The following is a 26,176-nucleotide window of genomic DNA, read 5'->3' as shown; positions in this document are numbered from 1 at the left end:
ATGTACATTTTATTACAAATGCCATGTGATTGCTGCTGTTACACTTACAGGACAATCAAAATCATGGTAAAACTGCTTAATTTCCTTTTGCATTATTTCTGAATGCTTGAGACTATAAAATAAATTAGAGTCATAATAAAGTTATAGCCACAGGTAAATGTCGAGAGCTACAATTGTGATTTGTAAATAATACAATTTATTAATTTATTTTTTTATTTGATTAAAGTTATTTTTTCACCCCTATAGTAGTTTTTTTTTCCATCATCATATTTGAGGAAGGGGGGCACAACAATAAATCCTGCTTATGGGAACCCTTAAGGTGTTTTATACACGTCTCTGGGAATGTGTGCTCTACTACACACACACACACACACACACACACACACACACTGAAGCACGCGTGGTGTTTTCAGCTCTTCACTATATTGATGCATGATGTATGCTACACATGTGTACGTCAGCGCGCTATGAGAGGATTTCACCATTTCATTTGATAAAACTATCGTCATTCATTCGTATCGTATTCACAGACTGACAGAAACCACAATGTCTTTACGACAACCTGTCAAAATAAAATGTTGATATAACTTGAAGAAATTCAAAAATAAATATAGTACTATTGCACAGTAGATATGCTATACTTCAAGTATTACCATACTTGATATGCTATACTTCCTATAAGCTAATAATAATAGTTAATTAAAAAAACACAGAAACTCTTGTTACAACCCACCAAAATAAAAGTTTGGTCTAACTCAAAGAAATTATGTAAGAAATTGCTTAGTAAAATATACTTAAAAAAAGATCTACTAAAACATTATTTTAAAGGAATATCACACAAGTTTTCACAGAAGTTTTAATTTAAACTTGCCAAAACAATAACACCATATTTTTCAAAAACAATTTCTACAAGCACATTTGTATTTGTGCCTATAATGTTTATTTATTTATTATTATTGTCAGCTAATAAAACTATGCTTCAGGACCATATTCATATAACATCTAAGGCTAAATGTAGCTCTTGACTGGTTGAGTTAGATGATGATTAACACTAAACTGTAGAAAATCAGGTGAGTCTCCCCAGCTGGAAATGGCTGTTAAAATCTTGTGTTTCTTATAATAAATTGACATATTGATAACACTGAATCTTTTATAATGCTCTTAATTACATGCTCATGAACAGTCAGTGAGAGAGAGGTCTGGAGATCCTCAGATGTTATATGGTTCTTCATGACTTGAATTGAATATTGCACATTGCTTTTGCAGTAATTTGTGTTGAAAAAGACTCCTCAATAAAAAAGATTTGTGTGGCGTGTATTTGGATTGCATTTGTTCCCAATATCTCAGATTTTATGTAAAAATGCATGCAATTCTTAAGGGTTCTTAAACTTTATAATGCTTGATTAGCTAACAAAAATGTCTTCAGCAATAGGCCCTGTCCCATGAGTTGGGATTATTCTGTAAGTCTCAACATAAGCAGCTTTGTTACAAATGATGTTAACAAAATGTATTTTACATGTGTTATTTGAGAAAATTAGGACAAATGCAACGAAAAATGTTACTTGTAATGTAAACCTTATTTATTTTCTAAATGCATATTATAGATCTTATTGCAAATGATCCATCCATGTATTTTCATTAGTAGATTGTTTTACATTATGTGTAATCAAAAGGTCATAATGGTAATGTGTGCAAAAACTGTTGCATAGAACCAAATTCCATGCAGTTTCTCTTTTTTTTGAAAATCTCATAACTTTTTTTTTGTTTCAGAAATTGCTAGTAATTTCATGAACAATTACAAAGGAACTCCAAGTAACCGATTTAATTACATATGCATTTTTAAAGCAGAACTTTAGAACTCAAATAGTTTTTTCTTGTAAAAAAATTACTCTATAAATTACTATTTTTTTTTTTTACAGCGTAATGCATTTGCATGATTTATTATTATCTAGTCCTGAAGGTTTTGTCTGAGAGGTGGAGATGCATCTGTGATGTAAATAGTCTGATTGAAAAAATAACTGACAAATTCACATGCGTTTGTAATTTCAAGGACAGAATTCTGGCTGTTGAAACTGGTTCAGTCCAATTAATACTAGATTGAACTGGTCTGAAATCAGAATTGTTGTTGGACTCTATTGTTCCACAGGTGCATTGTGGGATCTCGTCAGTGGCTCTGAGCATGATCACAGATTCCAGCAATGCATTTGCAAAAGAGCCCAGTTTTTAATCATTGACCAAACTGCTTGCACACACACACACACACACACACACACACACACACACAAAGATCCAATTACTGCTGCCTTTACAGAGCCTCTGCTTTACAGATCACTCACGTCATTAAAGATAATACATGCTAGTACTATAGCTAAAAATGGCTTTCTTCTGTGTTTAGCAGAATAAATTTGTTTGTGAGGCAAGGTTATTATAGTTAACTAAAACCAAAATAATTCCGCTATTTAAAATAAATGTTAACTAACACAAAATACAAAGCAAAAACCGTAACTTGCATTATTTGAGCTACAGTTGCCAAGTCACACTCATCTATGCTATGCTCATCGATGCCATCAGAAAGAGTCCTGAGATATTTAACGTGTGTGATTGTGACTGTATTGCATCACTGAGACAGAAATCATGTTGCAACGGAAGTCATGTGACTGTTGTGTCGGGGGTTAATTTTGCAACGGCGTTCCACTTTTCTTTAGTGTACTTGTTTAGGTGTAGACTGGAGAAACATCGTCAGTAATGTTCTGGCAGAAATAATGCATGAATCGGGTTATTAATAGCAATCTGACCTTGTTTTTTCTTGTTCAGCTATTCTCTTCTCAGAGTTGTTGTGTCACTGCAGGGTGAGCGACTGTGACGTCAGCCGTGTTTTGTGATATTTGCATATGCAATTCAGTGCAGCTGTTGTTATATGATTTTTGCATGTTGTGTTTAATCTGCAGGATCCTCAAATGTTCAAAGTGAAGTGTGTTGAGAGCATTAACTACTTAATCTGAGTTTAGGACTGAGGGCATGGCCGGTTTCTGATTGAGCTTGTTATTTTTCTTCAAGGCTACTGGGAAGGTTTATGAAACATTTGCATATTTTCACTGTGCTGTAATGCATGTTTTTTTAAAAAAAACTGTGCATTTATTTGATAAAAACTGTGAAATATTATCACAATTTAAAAAACTGTTTTCTATGTGAAATCAATGTGCTGCCCAATATTTTTTTTGGCAGAAACTATGAAACATTCATAGATATTAGGATTCACAGATGAATAAAAAAAGTTCAAAAGAACAGCATTTATTTGAAATAGAAAACTTTTGTAACATTATAAATGTCTCTACTGTTACTTTTAAGTGATTTAATGCATCCTTGATGAATAAAAGTATTAATTTCTTTGGAATAAAATCTTATTGACCCCAAACTGTGAGTGTATTGTACTGCCCCCTAGTGGAGATCATCCAGACTTTTCTTTTTCTTTTTTTAAAATCAAAATAAGAACTTAAATAATAAAGAGAGCATAATGATGCTATAAAAAGGACTATATAAATGTTATTCATAATTGTACATGTGTTGTAGGATATCAAGAGTGTTACATTATAGAACATAAATAAAGAATTCTGTGGTTGATATGGAGACCAATAGTAACATTTAATTGCCGGTATTTATCAATCTCTATGAATGAATGTTCATGTTTGCTAATATTATTATATAGTTGTTGGATAGTGCTGGTTTTAAAGCTGAATGTGGATGTGAGTGCAGACTGAGAGGTTTGAAGACAGTCGAGCTTTCTCATAAATGATGCAGACGCTCAGAATAAACGATTGCATCACACAAATACACACATGAAACATTCATCAGACTCTCTGTAGTGCTGCTACTGTTGTGTTAGTGGATTGTAATGAGGCTGTGCTTCATTCTGTTAACCTCTAACTGGCAGCACAGAACCACAGATCTATGAGCTGCCTAGCTAGACTAAAAGCTAGTGTAATTCTGTTTAAAATACTTTATTTTGCCTCGTGTCTAATGCAGCATTATCTGTATTATTTTCAGATTATGCAATGCCAGAATGCAATGCATTGAGCGATTTTCACTACTCACAGTAGTGTGTTACTACAGAATAAAACACATTTATTAAACAGTTATGGATCAAATAAATCATAATCATTTAAAATGGTCATTTAAAAAAAAAAAGATTTTAAGAAGTAAATATTCTGTATATTTTATTATATGATATAATTAATACCATGGTTTTTTACAATATGCTTTCATTTATACCAATGGTGATCTTTTTTTTTGTAAGGTGGACAGCAAACTTAATAATAATTACTAATTAATAATTGACAATTGACCTTTTGTCTCCAAAATATATTCAGTAATTTTACTGCTTCTCATTTGCTACATCTATAACATTTATAAAACATTAAATATTTGATAACATTAGTGCAGAATCATTATGCTTTCCAATGTTGTATTTATTTGATTAAGAATACAGTAAAGACAAAAATGTTGTGAAATATTATTTTAATTAAAAAAAAATGTTTTCTGTGTGAATCTGTGTTAAAGTGTAATGTATTTCTGTGATGCTCCGCTGTATTTTCAGCATCATTCCTCCAGTCTTCAGTGTCACATGATCTTCAGAAATCAGAATAATATACTGATTTGTATAATTGTGTAGAAATCAGCCAAATTTCCACACGCATAGTGAAATGCCGATGTTTAGGAAAGTGCTTTGGTACATTTTTTTTTTTTTTACAATCTTGTGGATTACAGGGGAATAAAATCAAACACACATTTTAATCAGTATCTGAAAGTATTTATACAGTATTTCGTTAGACGACAGCATGTTAGAAACACTTTATGTGTACAGTATGTGTCCATGTGAAGGGGTCAAGATATTGATTGCAACTTCACAATTGTTGATGAGCTATGTGTGTGTGTTGGTGTTGAGTTTTCTGATCATTTCCAAACTGCTCCATCAGGGGTCATTATAATGACAGATAGTTCTGACCTCCCATTGGTTCCTGCCTTCGTTGACTGACCAATCAGAGCAAGGCTCCCATCAACCCACAGACACTAAATACAGATTATAGAGTTTCAGTTTCCGTCTCTTTCCTTATTTTTCCAAACCTGATCTCTGTCTTTGAAAAAGACAATCATTTTGGGATTTGTTTGAGGACGGGTGACACTCCTCAGTACACACACACACACACACACACACACTTGTGCAGTGCTGAGACGGGGTCATAATCCTGTATCATTAGGGGTCATAAACTCTCACACTCGTCTTTCAGACAGGATCTGATGAAGCTCGGCCTTCCTCTTCCTCCTTATTCTCATCCTGGTCTTCACAGGTCACTGATTTAGCGCTGACTCAACACAGTGCCACAATTTTATCACAGGTCATTGTACAAAACTAAAACGTTTGATATTTATATTTGACTTTTTTATTTTTATTATTGCTTTTTCCTCTGACAAACATTTTAGTAATCATTCAAAAGCTAAAATTATTTTAAAAAATTCATCCAGTGAAAAAATTGTATTTTAAATCCCTTTAACAAGCTCCTCCCCCTTGTGGGCGGTGTCAAACTTCATATTACTATAACTATAATATTTTCTAATTGAAACGTTTTCTAATCTTGACAAAACATATATTGTTGGAAAGGTCCATGTGGTTCTATTATTTTATGATAGAAGTAATGTATTATACATCATATATATATATATATATATATATAAATACATTTAGGGGGAAGTCGTGGCCTAATGGTTAGAGGGTTGGACTCCCAATCGAAGGGTTGTGAGTTCTAGTCTCTGGCCGGACGGAATTGTGGGTGGGGGGAGTGCATGAACAGCTCTCTCTCCACCTTCAATACCACGACTTAGGTGCCCTTGAGCAAGGCATCGAACCCCCAACTGCTCCCCGGGCGCCGCAGCATAAATGGCTGCCCACTGCTCCGGGTGTGTGCTCACAGTGTGTGTGTTTGTGTTCACTGCTCTGTGTGTGTGCATTTCGGATGGGTTAAATGCAGAGCACAAATTCTGAGTATGGGTCATCATACTTGGCTGAATGTCACTTCACTTATACAACAAAATCACAGGATCCTCAAATTTTTGTGATATCAACTTCAAATTTGAAACACGACTTAGACATAAGACTTTATAGCTAAATTAGATTCCAAAACATTTGTTAACATTTTTATGTTATATAAAATAAAACAAAAAAACTAGGGCCGGGAATCGATTAAAAAAATTAATCTAATTAATTAGAGGCTTTGTAATTAATTAATCGAAATTAATCGCATTTTAATCGCATATAAATATTTGACCTAAGAACAGTGAGAAGTAATTTATTTTCACATGGATTTATAGTATACCATTGAATAATGACTGAATACATAAGCTTAAGCAACAAAATATTGTTTATTTTTGTTCAACCAAGTCTAGCAGACCAGTGCAATTTTTGCCATGAAGTGTAGCAATAGCATATTTAGAAACAATTTAGAAATAGTACATTTCAGAAATTCAGGAAGCTTATAGGTCTTGAAACCTTTTGTAAATAGTGCAATTCTGAATGTAATTGACAGTATTGTGTTTTACTTAAAAAAAAAACACAATACTGTCAATTACATTCAGAACATAGGAAACACTGACTATTAGAAAACATCTCTCTGTTGCTTCAGAGGCCATAACATACTAAGTCCAACTCTCAATAACCTTGGCCAAAACAATAAAGAGTTCAACATAAACTGTTGCACCAACAAAATAATACATAGTTCAACATAAAGTGTAAAGTCCACGCTAGCTGCTATATGTTTTGCGTTGAGGTGATACTTGAGACTCGATGTGCTGCAGTGATATGAGAAGCGAACGCTAGTTGGTGCTCCAGTATTATCGGTCCCGCCGAAACTCATCCAGTGAGAAACGATCCGCGGTGCAAAAATAAGTTATTAAAAATGCGGGAATTTTTTTTCTGTAATTAATTAATCTTAGTTAACGCGTTATTTTTTGTGTAATTAATTAATCTCAATTAACGCGTTAAAGTCCCGGCCCTAAAAAAAACAATTAGTTTTCTTTACAACTTTTTTTTAAATTTTACTTTTTTGAAATCTGCTGATTGTTTTCGTTAATGTCTATATCCTACAGCATTCATGAATCACAACCATTTAAAAAAAGAGACTGTTTTTGCTGTCCTTTAGCACTAAATTAAAGGGAAAGCACTTGATTATGTTTGAGATGGAACTGTTTAAGCGCAATACTTCTTAAACAGCACTTTCCTGTAATGGATGTCTGACCTTATGAATTATTCATCTCAAAAAGAGTAGTTATACATATTTCATATTGTACATTATAATGTTGTGAAATCCAAAAATGCACTTTCGCGCCCCCCCCCCCCCCGCCAAAAAAACATGAATGCGAATATGAAATATAATCTGAAAATGTTTAAATAATAATAAACTTGCAATTTTCTAATAAACTATTTATATAGCACCCTTCAGACATAAGATGCAGTTAAAAGTGCTTTACATGATCAAAAATGACATAAATATCAAGTTCAACATTAACTTAAAAAATAATATTATAAATATTATAAATTAATCTTCTGTAACAATGAAAATGCTATCATGAATTGAAATATTATTAAAAAACATTTTGATTAAAATAAATGCAAAAAAATAAATAAAAATACTGACCAAAAATTGTATATAATGTTTTACATGCATTAAAAAAAATTATTTATATATATATATATATATATATATATATATATATATATATATATATATATATATATATATATAATGGTTCATTGCAGTTTAAATGCATGTAACTTAAAGGAAGTGGAAATTGATTTAATTATTTTAATGAGTTTAATGGAAAAACGTGGTGCTGTGACTTATTGATTCTTTCCATGACTTATTGATGCAGTGACTTATATATATATATATATATATATATATATATATATATACATACATACACACACACACACACTTAAAATGAATCAGTAAGTGGATCTAAGCCTTTACTATGCATTCATGCTTTACTTGTAGTCCTCAAATCTGTGTGTGTGTGTGTGAGCGAGTGTGAACTAGCGTGCACAAGTACTACTGGCCTACTCAGCGGAGACTATAGATAGACATCCCCTCTTTCTCTATTTCCTCCTGTCTTTCTCTCACTCTCTTTCTCTCAGTGATAATGTTCAGTGTTTTGTGATGAAGGTTGAATGATGTATCTGGGTCACAGTGATTGGCCTCTTTACTGGAGACTTCAGAAAGCATCTCTCAGCTCCTGACAGCTCTGTGTATTCGATACGATATCGGTACCTGAGTCAGCAGCAGTGACAGCTGCTCCATCACCGATCCGTGCTTCAATTCACAAGGTTCATCATAAAAAACAATCACGTGAAGCCAAACCATCCAGAATTATCCACCTGCCTTTGAAATGCCCTAATTAAACTTTGTCCAAACGATACTGACTCTCAGAAGTTGTTCGTTTAGAATTATCTCTGTTGAAATCAGTTTTGATCAGTTTTACTCTACATCTTGCAGGTGTTGTGAAATGACCTTTGTGCAGTGATTTTTGTCTTTAATTTGGGCTGGGATGTTTTAATCAAGCCAAGGAAATCTGTCCAGTGAGAAACAGAGTTGTTTCAGAGATGGTAAATCTACTACAACACACTTTAAGTGAAATCGATGAGGTGTGACATCACTTTAAACAAAAATTGATTTAAAGCAATCAAATAAGCAATTTAATCTTATGTTGCAATGAAGAAATGGCATGTTTGCAATATATTTACCCCCAAGCGAAGAACTAAAAAATTACTTTTCCATGAGTATATCAGGGTGTTGATAAAAATTGACTTTTTATTTTAGAATTTAGACTTTTTCGCCATGTGATTAAAAAAATAAAGATTGCAAGACACTCAAAATTAGAATTTTTTAAAATGATTTTTCAAGAGTTCATAACTCACAATTCTGTTTTCCTGTGTTTTGGAATAAAAAAAGGTAATAGCAACATTGTATCTAAATTCTGACCTTTGAACTGTGAATTTTATATCATGCAGTTCTGCCTTAACATCTCGCAGTTGTGAGTTTATTTCATTTTATGTATTTATTCATATGTTACTGTCACAAAATAAAAAGTTCTGGATTTGCAAGAAGCAGAATTCAGAGTTGCAAGATATAAAATCAGTCTGAACTGTGAGACAGAAAGTCGGGATTACCTTTTTTAGGCTATTCTTTCCATCCTGTGGCAGACACAAGCTTCCATTTCTCAAGGATACGCAGATGCACCGCTTAAAAACCAGTATTGGTCAGACCAGGTTTTGTTTTTGTCATTTTTTGGGAAAGCTGTTGCTCTGACCTCCCCTCTCTGTTCCCAGTCGAGTCGGTCTCCTTCTCTCTCTCTCTCACACACACACACACACACACACACTGCTCCCCCTCTCTGCCTCTCGTTCTCTCAGCATCATTCAGAGCTTCACCTCCTCGGCTGGAATCACACAGGATTCATCTGTAGGTTGAAGTCACTCCACTGGATATTCGGAGGCTATTCCCGCACGCACCGGATCTCGGGATAGATGCTGGACACGCACCGTGGGATGAGACGGGATGAGGAGTCCTCCTCACCGGACCTTCCTGATGAAGAGTCACTGCAGCTGCGCGTTTCCAAGCTCTTGATGTCATGAATAACTGACGCTTCCGTGTCTAGGGCTCGTTTTTGGAGGGTCTCTGTGTTGTTATGTGATCTAATTGCACGGTTATGTAACTCTGAGTGTTTTCCGTGGTAGGAATACCGAGTCTATCGGTATCGCTCTCGCTCCGGTGCATGCCTGCGCTCGCTCCCTCGCGCCGGTGTGCACCGTGAATCTGCACCGAATCTGCACTGAATCTCCCGTGAGATGGCCGCGGCGATCGCCAGCTCGCTCATCCGACAGAAACGGCAGGCGCGCGAGTCAAACAGCGAGCGAGCGGTCACCGGTAAACGTCGCTCAAGCCCCGGTAAAGAGCCCTCGGGACGAGGCTCCCTGTGCGATCGGCACCTGTTCGGACTCTTCGGTAAAGTCCGATTGTGCAGCGGGAAGAAACGACCGGTGCGCCGGAAACCAGGTCAGTTCATTCACACCTCGCGCGCGTGTCGCGTGACGCTCACCTGTGCGCGCGCGCGCGCGCGCGGAGAGCAGCGGATGAGATTTTATGCTACATTATTACGTTACTGCACGTTTGATTGTTTTATTGATAACTGTGAGGATTGCATTAACATTTATAATGCCATTATAACAGGTAGCTAAGATAGATATTTTATTACACTTTATTGACGTATATAGTAGGGATGGATTGTAGCCTATTAATTTTGGTTATATTAGATATAAAATACTAATATAGAAAAATATATGATCTTTTTATTAATAACTTTGATTGCATTATTATTTAACAGGGAGTTTATGCACGGACAAAGATTACTATAAACATCTTAAAATATTAATAGTGTATACAATGTTAGACAAAATGTAAATAAATATTAAATGCATTTTAATTTATTTATTTGTCTATATGAACATATTTTATTGATAAATAACAAAAAATACTAATATTAATTTAGATTGAAAATATTGATATGGTTATACAATATTAGATATTATATATAGTTGAATATATGATTGCATTGACATTTATAGGATGTACTTTACATACAGATGACTAGTTTGAATATAATTTTAAGTATGTATTAAGTTTCAACTTTTCATTTCAGTAGTGATCATTAAATAATGCCACGATGATTGATGTTATTAATAAATGTCATTATGAAGTGTAACCCTGGACTGCAGCATGTTACTTTATTCTGAAAGGTTACAGGTGTGTCTTTGTGGAATTCGGTTTGAGTTTATTTTTATAGCACTTTTCACATATCGACACCTTTTTACACAATGTTTCAAAGCAGCTTGATGGAAAATGCTACATTTTCAACCAACACTTCTGTTATTGATTAAACGTGTGTATTAAAGCTGGAAAATCGATTGTGTTTCGGTTTGGTCTGTTTATGATGCATATATCATATTTGACTTTTGTTTTCTCCCCTGTCTGTTCCTTCTGGTCGACTGAGCTCTTCTGAGATGAGGAATATAGTACAAGTGTCTGTAATTCAAATTTCATTGGTCTTTTTATAGCGCGTGACCTTTTTTAATACTAAATATTGCGGAGATACTCTTGAAAACATTCTGGGAGTGAGACAGAGCAGAAGGAGAGCCGGTTTACTTACGTAATTAGGAAGGTATTAAAACAATTAACACATTTTAATTGGTCAGCAGCACTTGCTTGTTTCGGGAACTTGACAGATTCCTTTTTTATTTTATTTTTTTGAGCAGTACTGAGCATTGGAGTTCAGCATGCATCATTAATGATGCATCCATCCTATTTAATACTTGTGCTTGTTTGCATGCATATGATTGGTTTAGAGTGGCTTATTTAAGAAGAGTATTACATTATGAGAACATTTTAAGTTTTGTTAAAAACATGTTGTTTTGCATATCTCTTTATAAGCAGATCAGAAGAACTTGTGATGTAACATCAGATAGTTTATAATCTCTGAAGAACCATTTAATTTGGATGGTACGCAGGCTTTGCATTTGTGACATTAGTGTGTGTGTGTGTGTGTGTGTGTGTGTGTTCCAGAGCCTCAGTTGAAGGGGATAGTGACCAGGCTCTTCAGTGAGCAGGGCTATTACTTGCAGATGCAGCCGGATGGAACCGTCGGCGGGACCAAAGATGAAAACAGCGACTACAGTGAGTCTCTCTCTGTTCGCTCTGTCCTGTGTCCGAAACGAATACGCTCTGAAATCCAAATATGTGTTAGATTGCAGCAGATCTTATCTTAATGTTCTCCTTTCATACATACATGACATATATGAACGTTAACCCATGCACGAATATAAAAACATTACCATTCAAAACTTTGGGGTCAGTGCATTTAAAAAAGAATAATGAATACTTTCATTTAGAATCCTGAAAAATAAAATGCATCACAGTTTCCACAAACATTTGAGCTGTGTTCAACATTGATAATAATCAGAAATGTTTCTTGAGCAGTAAATCGTCATATTAGTATGATTTTGAAGATCATGTGACACTGAAGACTGGAGGAATGATGCTGAAAATACAGCAGTGCATCACAGAAATAAATTACACTTTAATATATATTCACACAGAAAATAATGATTGACTGGAGCATTGATTCCAAAGCTTTGATAAATATGTGTGTGTGTGATTTTATTAGCATATTTTTTACATTAAGAAAAATGAGGCCAGATGCATTTTTCACCATGCAAAACATCTCACTGTTCCTAGAGTAGACATAATTTGTCATTTTAATTATTTAAATGAATAATTCCTCTTTTTTATATTCTTGGCTGACATTTTCTTTATAGAACAGAGAACCTTCATCACGTGTGTGTGTGTGTGTGTGTGTGTGTGTGTGATCTTGCCTGATCTCACAGTTTGAGTGTATTTTTCAGATCTGCATATGCATTAGTGAGTGTGGACACGTGCGCACACACACACACACACACACACACACACCTCCCCGGGGTGCTAGAGAGGGATGTTTTACTTCTAAAGCTCAGTATTTTAGAGCGTTCTCTCTCTCTCTTGCAGCTCCTGTATTATCTCAGTGGTTTGAAGGTGCCCACTCATGTTTTGAATCTCCTCCTGCGAGATGCTTCTGAATCCTTTTTTCCTCCTTATCTGCTAAACTCACATTAGCGAGTCCAACAGGCTTAGACAGCGCGTCTTTGTGTGACACACGTGAGACACACATTACTGTGTCCAGCCCTCGAGGCTTACGACAGATTCAGTGTTAAAGTCAACATAAAACGCCCATTTGACTACGATAACGTGAGTGAAGCCGGCGATGACCACTTAAAAGGAAAGATTTCGTTTCAGTTTGATGAAAGATTATGAAAACAGACATTTTTTATGCATTTTGACATGCAGTCGTTCACAGCAAGAACTGGAGCGTGCATTAAGAAAATAGCATCAGTTTTGACACATTGATAGAGTTTTGTCTTTTCCTTGTGTTTTTAAGCTGTGGGGGATTCTCATGCAACATGATCGCATTTAACCGACAGCTGTGGGCAAACATGTTTTCATCTAAAGCGAGAATATTGATCAGCTGGAGAAGTGAAACACAATACAGTCAGAATCTGGTCGGCTTCCAGCAAAATGAAGAACAGCTGATGAACAAGCTGAAGCACAGAGAAACAGATCTGCATGAATTCTTGTTCGGCGTGTTTTCCTCTTCATGTTTGCAGTAACAAACTTCAGAACTCAAGAGGGGGGAAATGTATCATTCAAATATCTGTTGACCAACACTGACACTACTGGACAAAGGTTTGAAATCATTAAGATTTCTCTTCTGCTCAACAAGGCTGGATTTTTTTTTATCAAAACTGCAGTAAAATAAATCCTAAAATATTTTTAGAATTTAAACCAGCTGTTTTCTAAGTGAATATCTATTAACCTGTAATTTATTCCTGTGCTCAAATCTGTATTTTCAGCATCATTCCTGCAGTCTTCAGTGTCACATGATCTTCAGAAATCAGAATAAGTTGATGAAATATTTCTGATTATTATAAATGTTGGAAACAGTTGTGCTGCTCAATATTTTTGTGGAAACTGTGATGTATTTTATTTTTCAGGATTCACAGATGAATAGAAAGTTGATAAGAACAGCATTTATTTGAAATAGAAATCTATTATTAACATTCTTCATGTTTTTACTGTCACTTTTGATCAATTTAATGCATCCTTGATGAATATAAGTTTTCATTTCTGTTCATTCAAATTCAGTGGTAGTGTATCACAATGTATTTTCACAGATATTCAGCAGCACAGCTGTTTTCAGCATTGATAATAAAAAACTTTGGACTGATAATGTGCTTGTGATTGAGTTTGTGAGGAGTTTGTTCCTCATCTCATGAATTCTCTCTCATATTCTGCTCTCGATCCCACACAAACACTCATCCCTTGTTCTGGTTCTCTGATCTCTCCTCCCCCTCCATCCCTCCGTTATCCTGCTGCACTCCTCCGCTGCTCCTGTTTTCTCTCTCCTCTGGGTTTTTTCCTCTTGTCGATTTATAAAGACTGGAACTGAATAAGCAGCAGCATTACGAGTGTCTATCTATCTATCTATCGTTCATTGTATCGTTCTATCGTTCTATCTATCTATCTATCTATCTATCTATCTATCTATCTATCTATCTATCTATCTATCTATCTATCTATCTATCTATCTATCTATCTATCTATCTATCATTCATTGTATCGTTCTATCGTTCATTGTATCGTTCTATCGTTCTATCTATCATTCTATCTATCTATCTATCTATCTATCTATCTATCTATCCATCCATCGTTCTATCGATCATTCTATAGTTCTATCTATCTATCTATCGTTCTATCTATCTATCGATCTATCGTTCTATTGTTGTATCGTTCTATCTATCTATCGTTCTATCTATCGTTCTATCTATCTATCTATCTATCGTTCTATCTATCTATCGTTCTATCGTTCTATTATCTATCTATCCATCTATCCATCTATCTATCTATCTATCTATCTATCTATCTATCTATCGTATCGTTCTATCTATCTATCTATCGTATCGTTCTATCTATCTATCTATCGTTCTATCTATCGTTCTATCTATCTATCTATCGTTCTATCTATCGTTCTATCTTTCTATCGTTCTATCGTTCTATCTATCTATCGTTCTATCTATCGTTCTATCCTTCTATCTTTCTATCGTTCTATCTATCGTTCTATTGTAATCCTCTCTGCTTCCTCAGTCAAACTCATTGATCTAAAGGTTTTCTCAGTGTAGCAGTGAGTGTGGCTCAGAGGAGATGACTGTGATCATAAGCAGGATCTCCAGAGTGATGTTGCTGTGCTGTGTTTCAGCTCTGTTTAACCTGATCCCCGTGGGTTTGCGGGTCGTGGCCATACAAGGCGTGAAGGCCGGACTCTACGTGGCCATGAACGGAGAGGGTTTCCTCTACTCCACGGTAAGAACACACTCCTCACATCTGTCTGTGTGTGTGTGTGTGTCACGTCTGTTCTATCTAAAATCCACAGCTTTTCATGTGATCATACAATCTGTTTTGTTTCTTTTCTCTGTAGCGTTTGTCAGGGTATGTACTATTATATGCAATTTTGATGTAGTGCGTGAATATCTCTGTGTGTGTGTGTGTGTGTGTTTTGGAAATCAGGACACACTGTAATCGTGTTACGGTTGTGATGTTGTGTGTTTTGATGTGTTTTTACAGGTTGAAGTGTGTAATATTACATGTGTTAATAATATATTGTGTGTGAGGAGGTGCTGGTTGTGTTTTACCGGATTTATTGCAGGATATAGCTTCAATATTGTGATGGATGTGAAGTCAAAAGAAGGATTGCATCGCCAGTCTTCTCTCATGTAGTCTAAAACTCAACCGAGAGAAGGTTCTGGAAGCAGCAGTCATGTGATGGAGAGAGCGACTCTCTGCTCCCGTCTACATTCATAATTCACAGACTTGTTATTAAAATTTCAAGTATAGCTCCTGAACTACATTGATCCACAAAGAAAGCAAGCAATGTTACTGTTTTTAGACACGCATGCACACACACATGCGCACACACAGCTTTCAGTTTGCTGTGAAGAGTGTGAAAGGACTTTAAATCTCATGACACAACTGTAAGTAAAAATGACATTTATGATCTCCATTGCAAAACAGTTTGAGCACCAGCCAGGTCTATATGAAGGAAAGGATGTCTGAATTCAAATAGCTGTCTTTTTACAAATTTACAGCTCCATATAATCTTTTTCAACCATGTTTAAAGTTGTTCCACAGAAATTCATGTCAACATCAACACAAAATATATGGATAAATAAAGTGAAGTTTGTTCATTAATGAATTGTGCTAAATGCAAACTGCTACAAAACCCAGACTGATTCATAATTCAGATTCTGTCATTTTACAAACTGCTGCACATTTTCCGTTCATTTATTAAGTATTTAAAAGAAATTAGTCTTGTACTCTCAGCTCCATTTAAAGTCGTTGTACAGAGTTTAAATATGCAGAACTTATAGAAATGCATATTAATTTATGTTTGGTGTTATGTAACATTGCACATGTCGGTGTGAGTGTCAAGATCAGCTGTTCTGGATGTTGTTCTATCTTTGGGGTGACAAAGTGTTAATTAACTTTAGTTTAAGTGTGATAATGAACTTCTGCCAAAGTCTGATGGGTGTGTGTGTTTGTGAGTGTTGCAATACAGTGTGTATGTGTGTGTGTGCAAGAAGTCATTGATTGAATTTTGGCATGTAAATCACAAATGAATGCAAGTTTCGCAAACTAAAATCATTCATTGGTCATTAAATATTTTTTGTTTTATATTTGTGGATTGCCTTCCATTGATTTGGTGTCGTTGTAATGAGTGTTTTACTGAGTGTGTTATTGTGTGGATGTTGTAGCTCAGGGTTGTGTGTGTGTGAGGTTTTCTACTGGTTATTTATGTTTAATCTGCTAAAGTGCTTTGAGATGCTGAGATGGCAAAGAGCTCAAACCTCCCTTACTGCTGTGTGTGTGTGTGTGTGTGTGTGTGTGTGTGTAATATACATTAGGGTTCAAAAGTCTGAGACCGCATTGAAAATGTGGAAAATGAACAAAAACCTTGAAATAAACAAAGTTTTAGCATACAGATTAAACCATAAAGTGCTGCAGCCACGACATCAAAACCCAGAAGACCCTTTTCAGTTTATAGATCATCTGAATGCTGAATAAATCGTATTTCTATTCATGTATGGTTTGTTAAGAGGACTATATTTGTCTGAGATACAATTATTAGAAAATCGGGAATCTGAGGGAGCAAAATAATCTAAATATTGAGAGAAAATCATCTTTAAAGTTGTTCAGATGAAGTTCTTAGCAATGCATATTACTAATCAAAAATGAAGTTTTGATATATTTAGAGTAGGAAAATTACAAAATATCTTCATGGAACATTATCTTTAATTAATAATTGACCCATACAATATATATTTGGCTATATGACATATTTTGACCTATATTTGGAATGATATTGCAATATATTTTAAACGTGCATTCTCTGGCTAGATATAAGTTCATAACATAAATAAAATGCCCCTGTAATAAAATGTACATAATAATATCTATACAGTGATTTTTATATGGTATTATATGCAGCAACCATATATGTCAACGATATACAGTGCCGGCTCTAGACAAATTTTACTAGGGGGGCCAGGGAGTGGCCAGTGTTTAACCAGAGGGCACATTAAAAATGGCAACATATTTTATTTAAATGTAATGCAAATAAATACAAAAAGTAATTCTTGAAAAAATCTACACAGTAATTTTACACAATCTAAACATGTTAATAAAAACAAATTACTACTAGTACTCTTATAAAATTCAATCAGGCAATCATACATTTCACAGTTTAATATTTATATATGAATGTCAAGAATTCAGAAGTGTATATATTTATAATGCTTACACTACACTACACAGAAATAATATACAATTAAATTGCTCATTTTAAATGTTTTGTGCAGGCTAAAAATATAATAAGCTTTTAATAATCTTTCAGTGCGCAAAACCATGAAATCCATGTTGTGTTCAATGGATTTTTGTCGCAGTGTGTCTTTCCAGTAAAACAAAAAAAGAGGCAAAAACAAAGTCCTCGACACGTTGAACCAGATGAGTTGGGCTTTTTGCTCCACGACTGTTTATTTACAGCACAGCAGACAAATGTGAACCAAACAAGGTATTGTAAATACATGGCCATGTACTTACACGCTGAATTTAACTGACACAATGATCGTAAATGTTTACTTTTCTGCAGATCAAGAAAAAAATAACTATAAAATTAGAGCTCTCTTTCAGAGAGAGATAATACCAATTCCTTACATAATACCTAATTGGAATAGCATTGTGGAGAATATACCTTGGGAGAAAGTATGGACCTTGCCTCATAGATATCTGCTGACCAACAAAATAAAATAAATAACATTTAAGTTAATTCACAAATGTTACCCAACTAAAGTTAGACATTGACGTGAGTTGCTGTTTTTGTCATTCTTCTGAAGAAGTCTTCATTCATTTATTTTGGCAATGCTCCAAAATATTGGTTAGACCTTTTGGCATTTATTCAGTGTTATTTTGTAAGAGACTTCTCTTTTTGTCTTCATTTGGATTGTTTGACCATTCAAAAGAGAATACTGGAAAATATTACATAATTAATTTATATTTCCTGTTAGCTAAATTTCACATTTATAAAAAAAAGTTTACTGGCTATAAACCTCTTTTTTCTTTATTCAAATTGGACTTAGACAAGTATGTGGAAACTATACCACATCCCGACTTAAGAACGGGTTCGCGAATCATTTGAGTCAGATCTTGACTTCAGATCATGTTCACGAATCATTTGAGTCAGATCGCGATTTCAGAGCGGGTTTACGAATCATTTGAATCATTTGAGTCAGATCGCTACTTCAGAGCGGGTTCACGAATCATTTGAGTCAGATCGCGACTTCAGAGAGGGTTCGCGAATCATTTGCGTCATTTGAGTCAGATCGCGACTTAAGAGCGGGTTCGCGAATCATTTGCGTCAGATCGCGACTTCAGAGTGGGTTCGCGAATCATTTGCGTCATTTGAGTCAGATCGCGACTTCAGAGCAGGTTCGCGAATCATTTGAGTCGGATCGCGATTTAAGAGCGGGTTCGCGAATCATTTGATTCATTTGAGTCAGATCGCGACTTCAGAGCGGGTTCGCGAATCGTTTGAGTCGGATCGCGATTTAAGAGCGGGTTCGCGAATCATTTGATTCATTTGAGTCAGATCGCGACTTCAGAGCGGGTTCGCGAATCGTTTGAGTCGGATCGCGATTTAAGAGCGGGTTCGCGAATCATTTGATTCATTTGAGTCAGATCGCGACTTCAGAGCGGGTTCGCGAATCGTTTGAGTCGGATCGCGATTTAAGAGCGGGTTCGCGAATCATTTGATTCATTTGAGTCAGATCGCGACTTCAGAGCGGGTTCGCGAATCGTTTGAGTCGGATCGCGATTTAAGAGCGGGTTCATGAATCATTTGAGTCGTCGATATATATGTTATATATATGAAGCTTTAACAACAACACACAGTATATACAAAAATCTAAATTTTTTAATGCATGTCTATCTTTTTTATTTACTTATATATTATTAACAAGACAAATATACATGTAAATGACATGTAAGTCTAAAAATGAATTGCACTTAAATAAATATAAATATTTGTATGGGTTAGATATGTGAATATATGAATTTTTTTTATACAATTTTTTTATAGGTTTAATACGTTTTCACTTCATATGACAATATATTTCATATATGGAAGTGTAATAATGCTTGTATGTACATCCATTTTTAAAAATAAACATAATTGCTTCATAATTCAAATTTTCAGGATGGATGTGTCATTTACACTGAATAGTAAAATGCCTTAGTATATTGAATTTTATATTTAGCACAAGCCTTGTTTAACACATTCCCAAATTATATGCATTTCTCGGTTTCATTTTTCACTCACATTGTTTTTCTGCCAATATAATTTGTAATTAAAGGGTCACAATAGTGCATGTAAAGAAAGTTTTCATTTATAAAGCTCTGAAATGTTACTGACCGGTGCATTTCCTGCAAATATGGAAAAAATAAAGGATCTCAATTAAATATGTGCAGTGTCCCATGGTTAGGCAAGGCAATAATAAATAAGTTACTATATAAATGTTTTACTGTAATACTAGTAGCACTAATTTATCATGATATATGTTTGAATAAAGTAGCAATTTTAAAATACGTTGATGCTTGTATTTTTTGTCTTTTATCTCAGTATTTCTATCAGTGTTGTATAAGGGTTTTTATGCGTAATAGTAAGTTTTTTTCAAAGGGTTACTAATGACACATCATTGGGATATTTTCATGTCTGGGAAAAATTTGGGATTGAACCGGTTAAATTCCCAATGCACAGTTTAAACATTTGCACTGGTGGTCTCAGGTTTTTGTACTCCACTGTATGAAATATATACAAAACATTAATTGTGTCAATTGTGTGTGAGTGTGTGTTCACCCGAGGTGGTTTCTGCTCTGGTTGACGGCCGTCTCCACCCTCTCCACCTGTGCATGCAAAAGACTTTATAAAGAAACTGGGACAAATACTCTATAAAAGCAGACACACACACACACACAGACACACGCACACACACACCTGAGAGCTGTAACTGTGTTTTAACATCTCTCTCTGTTTCTGTCCGTCTGTCTGTAGGATACGTTCACAGCGGAGTGTAAGTTTAAGGAGAGTGTGTTTGAGAATTATTACGTGATCTACTCGTCCACGATGTACCGCCAGCACGAGAGCGGACGAGCCTGGTTCCTCGGACTCAATAAAGAAGGACTCATCATGAAGGGAAACCGGGTCAAGAAAACTAAACCGTGCTCACACTTCGTGCCCCGACCTATTGAAGGTGAGAACACACACACACACACACACATTAACACATACACACTCACACACACACACACTCACACTCTCTCTCTCACACACACACACACACACACACACAAACCTACACATGTACACACACAGACACACTCTCACACTCAAACCTTCACACACACACACACACACACACACACACTCACACGCACACCTACACACTCACAGTCTCTCTCTCTCTCTCTCTCACACACACACACACACACACAAACCTACACATGTACACATACAGACACACTCTCACACTCAAACCTTCATACACACACACACACACACACACACACAGACACACTCTCACACAAACCTACACACGTACACACACAGACACACTCAAACCTTCACACACACATTCACACTCTCACACACTCACACACACAGAGACACACACTCTCTCTCTCTCACACACACACACACACAAACCTACACATGTAAACATACAGACACACTCTCACACTCAAACCTTCATACACACACACACAAACACACACACACACACACTCTCACACACACATACACACGCAAACCTACACGCGTGCACACACACACACAGAGACACTCTCTCAATCACACACACACACACACACACACACACAGAGACTCACTCTCTCACACACACACACACACACACACACACAGAGACTCACTCTCTCTCTCACACACACACACACACACACACACAGAGACACACACACGCACACACACAGACACACACACACACACACATACACACACAGACACACTCTCACACTCAAACCTTCACACACACACACACACACACACACAGAGACACACTTTCACACACACCCACACACACACACACATACATAGGGCAGGGTGATGTATGAAATATTTACAGTAAATGCATAATTATTTATGAATTTATATAGATTGATAGAAAGATAGACTGATAAACCTGGAAATTAGACAATTTTGAAAAAGATCATGCAGATTTTTCACTCAAACGTGTAACTTGTAATGAAAAAAAAAACTGAATTAGACAACAATGCAAAATTGAAGCTTTTCTTCTCTGAGATGTTTGACCAACACTGTATTAATGCCTCACTAGCTGCAAAACCCCTGCTGTTTAATAATGACGTGTGTATGTATTTGTGTCTCAGTGTGTATGTATAAGGAGCCGTCGCTGCATGATATTGACGAGAAGCAGCGGTCCAGGAAAAACTCAGGAACTCCCACCATGGGCACCAGGAAAGAGTTAAACCAGGACTCTACCGATCATGAAGGCTCATAGCCACACACACACACACACACCGACCTGTAAATGTACACACAAACACACACACACTCACTCACACACACACACACACACACACACACACGGTGACCCCTGGAGCTGAATGCTTTCTTACACCCGAACAAACAACAGCAACTTCAGCATCGACAAGCATCAAACGAAACTAAAATTAATGAAGTAACATAAAAATAAAAATAAAACATTCTTGCCTGTGAAAATATTTTAGGAGTCTATGAAAATCAGGACATGATTTTACATTTTATGCAAAGTCTGGCAAGAGTCTATATTGGCGTCACGTGCTCGTGGAGGGTGTTTTTTTTCGGGAGTCAGAGCTTTAAAGCCATGTTCGATGATCACATGTTGATTTATGAATGCTAAAAGCACTTTCACTCACCGCTATACATCGCTCACCTCATTAATATCGAATGTTCTCATCGATTGTGTCCCCCAATCATTGCAGTTTTTTTATTCTGGGAGGGGGAGGGGCTTATGCATTCTGCTCTCTGATTGGCTGGAGGGTTCAGGAATTACTAGAACTGGAATCTCATTCACTGTATGTGTCATATTCTACACTTCAGTAGCATTTTCCTTTAAATCCCCTCGGCGTCGTTCAACAGTGTCTCTGAAACATGCTTGCTGCTGTACCTTTAAGACTTGGATATGTTAATGCACTGTTATGATTGGTGGACATCAGCATACTGGTGTCATCTGTTGGGGCGGGTCGCTGAACAGGCGTTTATGTAAATGTGGGCGGGAATATGTTAATGAGCTTTTTTTGGAATGTTTTGAATGCAGTGAGAATCATCACAGTCTGAGATTCTGCATTCAGTAAATGGAAACACTTGTTTTAATTTCACCTCACGCCCGATTTGATCCTCAGAGATTGGGGTTTTTTATCCTGCCAAAAGCACATACTGCCCTCCGAGTGACTAAACTGGACTAAACCACTTTAAACCAGAGAATAGACTGCCCCGGTTTTCCTTCTCACACAGTTTTTATTTTTTAATCGCTCCTCATTAACATGCAGGCTGTGTTCAGAATGGAGTCTTAGTGCACTGCTTAGTGTGCAGTATATACTTCATACAAAACAGTATGTGAAATGGTGCACTTGCAATGCTACAGTAGAGTACTAGATGTTTTCACTATGTTGCATGTCTAACTCAGTAAATGTCTGAAATGAATGCTATTGTTTTGCATGTTTAATCATCCATTAAAAAAAACGAGGAAAAAGTGTAGTTCTGTAAATACAAGGTCGAATGCATAGTGCTCTACTTGAACTTTGCAAGATTGACACTTAAACTGAATTAGAGTTTCTAAATAATGACACTATTGTCTACTGAGATCAAATTGGTTACATAATTGATTAACTCTGCAACATTGACACCATTCCACTGCAGTTATTACTGCTTTGAAACGATCCGTACTGTATAAAGAAGCCGCTCAGCTTTAGCTAAATAAAGCTCTTAGCCATGCATAAGATTATTTGCATACTGTGCAGGGTATGCACACTGTATACTGAAGAAGTGGTGAGATTAGTATGCTGGGATGACATTTTGAACAACGCTCAGCTCAGCACGTTTCTGATTGGTTACTTGAGTCCAGGCTCCTTCCCCTTTAAATGTGATCGACCTGTTCATTGGTCAGATCTGTTGATGGAAAGGCCAATCAGCTGTTAGCTGGGTTTATAAGAAGTCTTCCATGACTGGAGCTCCACCAGCATCTGAGAGTGGGGTCAAAGGTCAGGGCTAGTGATACAAGAGGGAGAGAAAAACTAAGGGTCACGAACCTTGTGTCTAAAGATGCCTGCCTGTTTTTTTGTTTTGTTTTTTTTTTCACAGAAGATGTTCTGATTATTGCCATGCTGAAATGATCTTCTGCTGACCTGGGAAGTTCTTTTGTGTTTGCACCTGAATTCTGAACACGTTCATGTTCATTATGTAAAAGAGTTCTGAATAAAACATTAAACCTGCCACAGGAGGAAAATGTAATAAAAATAAATAAATAAATAAATAAATGAAAAACAGGATTAAACTCTGGTCTGGTTTCAGCTTTTCTTTTGCCATCAGCATCTGCTCCCAAACCTCATCATCTGCATCGCTGTCGGCTAAGTGTTTTCGAAGGCAAATAATGTTCAGTATTTGAACAGTTAAACACTTTTTGTTGAGTTCACACCAAGAGGTGGATTCTGAAAGCTTTTTCATTAATCTTTTTTTTTTTTTTTTGCGAATAAATAAAGCAGCAGGGTGAATCACTGATGTTTGTGTCTGAAATTTGTTAAATCTTAATCCTTTTTTTTTAAAGGCAGCACTACGTAACTTTTTTGTGTTCAAAATGTAAAAAAAATTATATAATAAGCGACTACACCATGAATCAATTTCCCAGCTTGTCATGAATCACTAAGGTACACCTATCATAAGTGTTTATATATGGACTATATCGACTGCGGAGTAGCACAGTACCTGCGTGATTCGCCATAGACATAAACAGAGAAGTAGTTCCGGCTACAATGTTCTTCCGCAAGACGCACGCAGTTCTGCGTATTAACCGCTAGAGGGCAAAAATTCACGGACTGCAGCAGTTATTAGACAAAATAGGGAGAAATGTTTGTTAGAAAAAGATTTTGAATGAAGTCGTCAAGGCTGCATTTATTTGATCAAAAACACAGAACAATAACAAAACATATTTAAAAACGTATAATGCAAAGCTGTGTTTTAAGCATCATTACTCCATTATTCAGGATTCCTTGATGAATAGAAAGTAAAAAAAAAAAAAAAAAGCATTTATTTGAAATATAAATATTTGTTAACATTATAAATATCTTTAGTGACACTTTTGATCAAATTAATGCATCCTTGATAAATAAAAAAATAAAAAAATCTAACTGACCCCAAACCTTTTGAACTACATATATATATATATATATATATATATATATATATATATATATATATATATTAAATAAATATACATATTTATTATAAAGTATATGTAAACATATCTATTTTATATTTTAAATATTGTCCTTTTTTAATTATATATTTAAAGTATTTGAACTGAAATAATTCTTAATATTTACTTATAATAATTCTGATCTCCTATTTCTGTGTAATTGCATTTTAATAGTTCGATTTTTCTGTTTTTAAAATATACAACTTTTTATAGCATAAAAATAGAATGTGTAAATATATCTAGTTTTATGCTTTTTTAGCGGAATTAAAAAAAATGTTTTACATATATTTAATTCTAAATTAAATTTTTTCTTGCAGTTCTATGTATACTGCATTTTAATAATATTCTATTATTCTTTTTTCCTATTTTTAAGATATAGATAGATTAATCAAAGCATATTATTATGACCATATCTACAAATTCTTTTAAATTCTCCTTTTGCAATTATGTTTTCTGAGCTGACATAATTTCTAATTAAATAAACATTCAATTATTATTCATGATTTAACGTAATATATTTGTTGTCATCAAAAATATAAATCTAAAATATTGTAAAATACTATAAAATGTTTATTAAAATTAAATAAGATTTATTACAGAACAGCAATAATATATTTAACATAATATTTAAAAAATTATAACACAGTATAACAAAATAATTTAAATAATAATTTAATAATAATATATACATTATCTATTTATTCTCCTTTTATGATTAAGGTTTTTAAATACTGTGTTGAAATGATTATTAATCATCTATTTGTTAATATGTTATACTACTAAAAGGCGACACCTGCTGCTGAAAAGCTGTCAGTGCAGTGATGCCGCAGTGAACGATGTGAACGTGCGCGTTCACATGGTTGTTATTTTTCTAAACAAAACTCACGTCGCATCAATCTGGAGATGAAGAGCAAGGTCACCTTCTCGCCTCTGGCTCATAACTCGCCAGGTTTTTACTCGTTAAAAGAATTAACAGTGAGGTAAAGTGCCTGTAAAGGTGCCAGCGCAGCAGATATATTGCTGACGCAGCGCACATGTACCACGATGACCAGCAGGGGGCGCCGCATATAAGAGTCAAGAGGAGTATTGACACCAGCCGCTAGATGGCAACATTGCACCACAAAAACAACGCAGCAGAAGGAAACTGAACCAGGAAGCATGCAAAACGTGGCAAAGTAATAAATAAATATGGAAATAAATACAGAAATTAATCAAAATTAAAAAGTATATATATATATATATATATATATATATATATACATATATATATATATATATATATATATATATATATATATATATATATATATATAAAAGTTAAAATTAATAAACAGAATATAACTAAGGAAATACTTTCAATTGCGTCGCATGCATTTTTTAAAATTCATTAAA

General features: G+C 35.2%; 1 protein-coding gene across 3 annotated transcripts in view; it reads left to right on the top strand.

Annotated features, from left to right (window-relative positions):
• Positions 1 to 23,866, top strand: part of fgf12b (fibroblast growth factor 12b) — a 36,329-nt gene extending 12,463 nt beyond the window's left edge. For 2 of the 3 annotated variants that reach the window (XM_052617378.1, XM_052617377.1), the window contains exons 2-5: positions 11,667 to 11,777; positions 14,950 to 15,053; positions 20,353 to 20,551; positions 21,702 to 23,866. In XM_052617378.1, the coding sequence (XP_052473338.1) occupies positions 11,667 to 11,777; positions 14,950 to 15,053; positions 20,353 to 20,551; positions 21,702 to 21,832 (545 nt within the window). In that variant the 3' untranslated portion in view covers positions 21,833 to 23,866. Of the gene's footprint in view, positions 1 to 9,175; positions 10,104 to 11,666; positions 11,778 to 14,949; positions 15,054 to 20,352; positions 20,552 to 21,701 lie in introns of those variants that run through there. The other variant, XM_052617376.1, reaches the window with a different exon arrangement.
• The last annotated feature ends 2,310 nt before the right edge of the window (positions 23,867 to 26,176 follow it).

Source organism: Carassius gibelio, chromosome A15 (genome assembly GCF_023724105.1).
Source record: "Carassius gibelio isolate Cgi1373 ecotype wild population from Czech Republic chromosome A15, carGib1.2-hapl.c, whole genome shotgun sequence".
NCBI classification, from domain to species: domain Eukaryota; kingdom Metazoa; phylum Chordata; class Actinopteri; order Cypriniformes; family Cyprinidae; genus Carassius; species Carassius gibelio.
The sequence above is the reverse complement of the archived record's forward strand: the minus strand, read 5'-3'. Positions and strand labels throughout refer to the sequence as shown.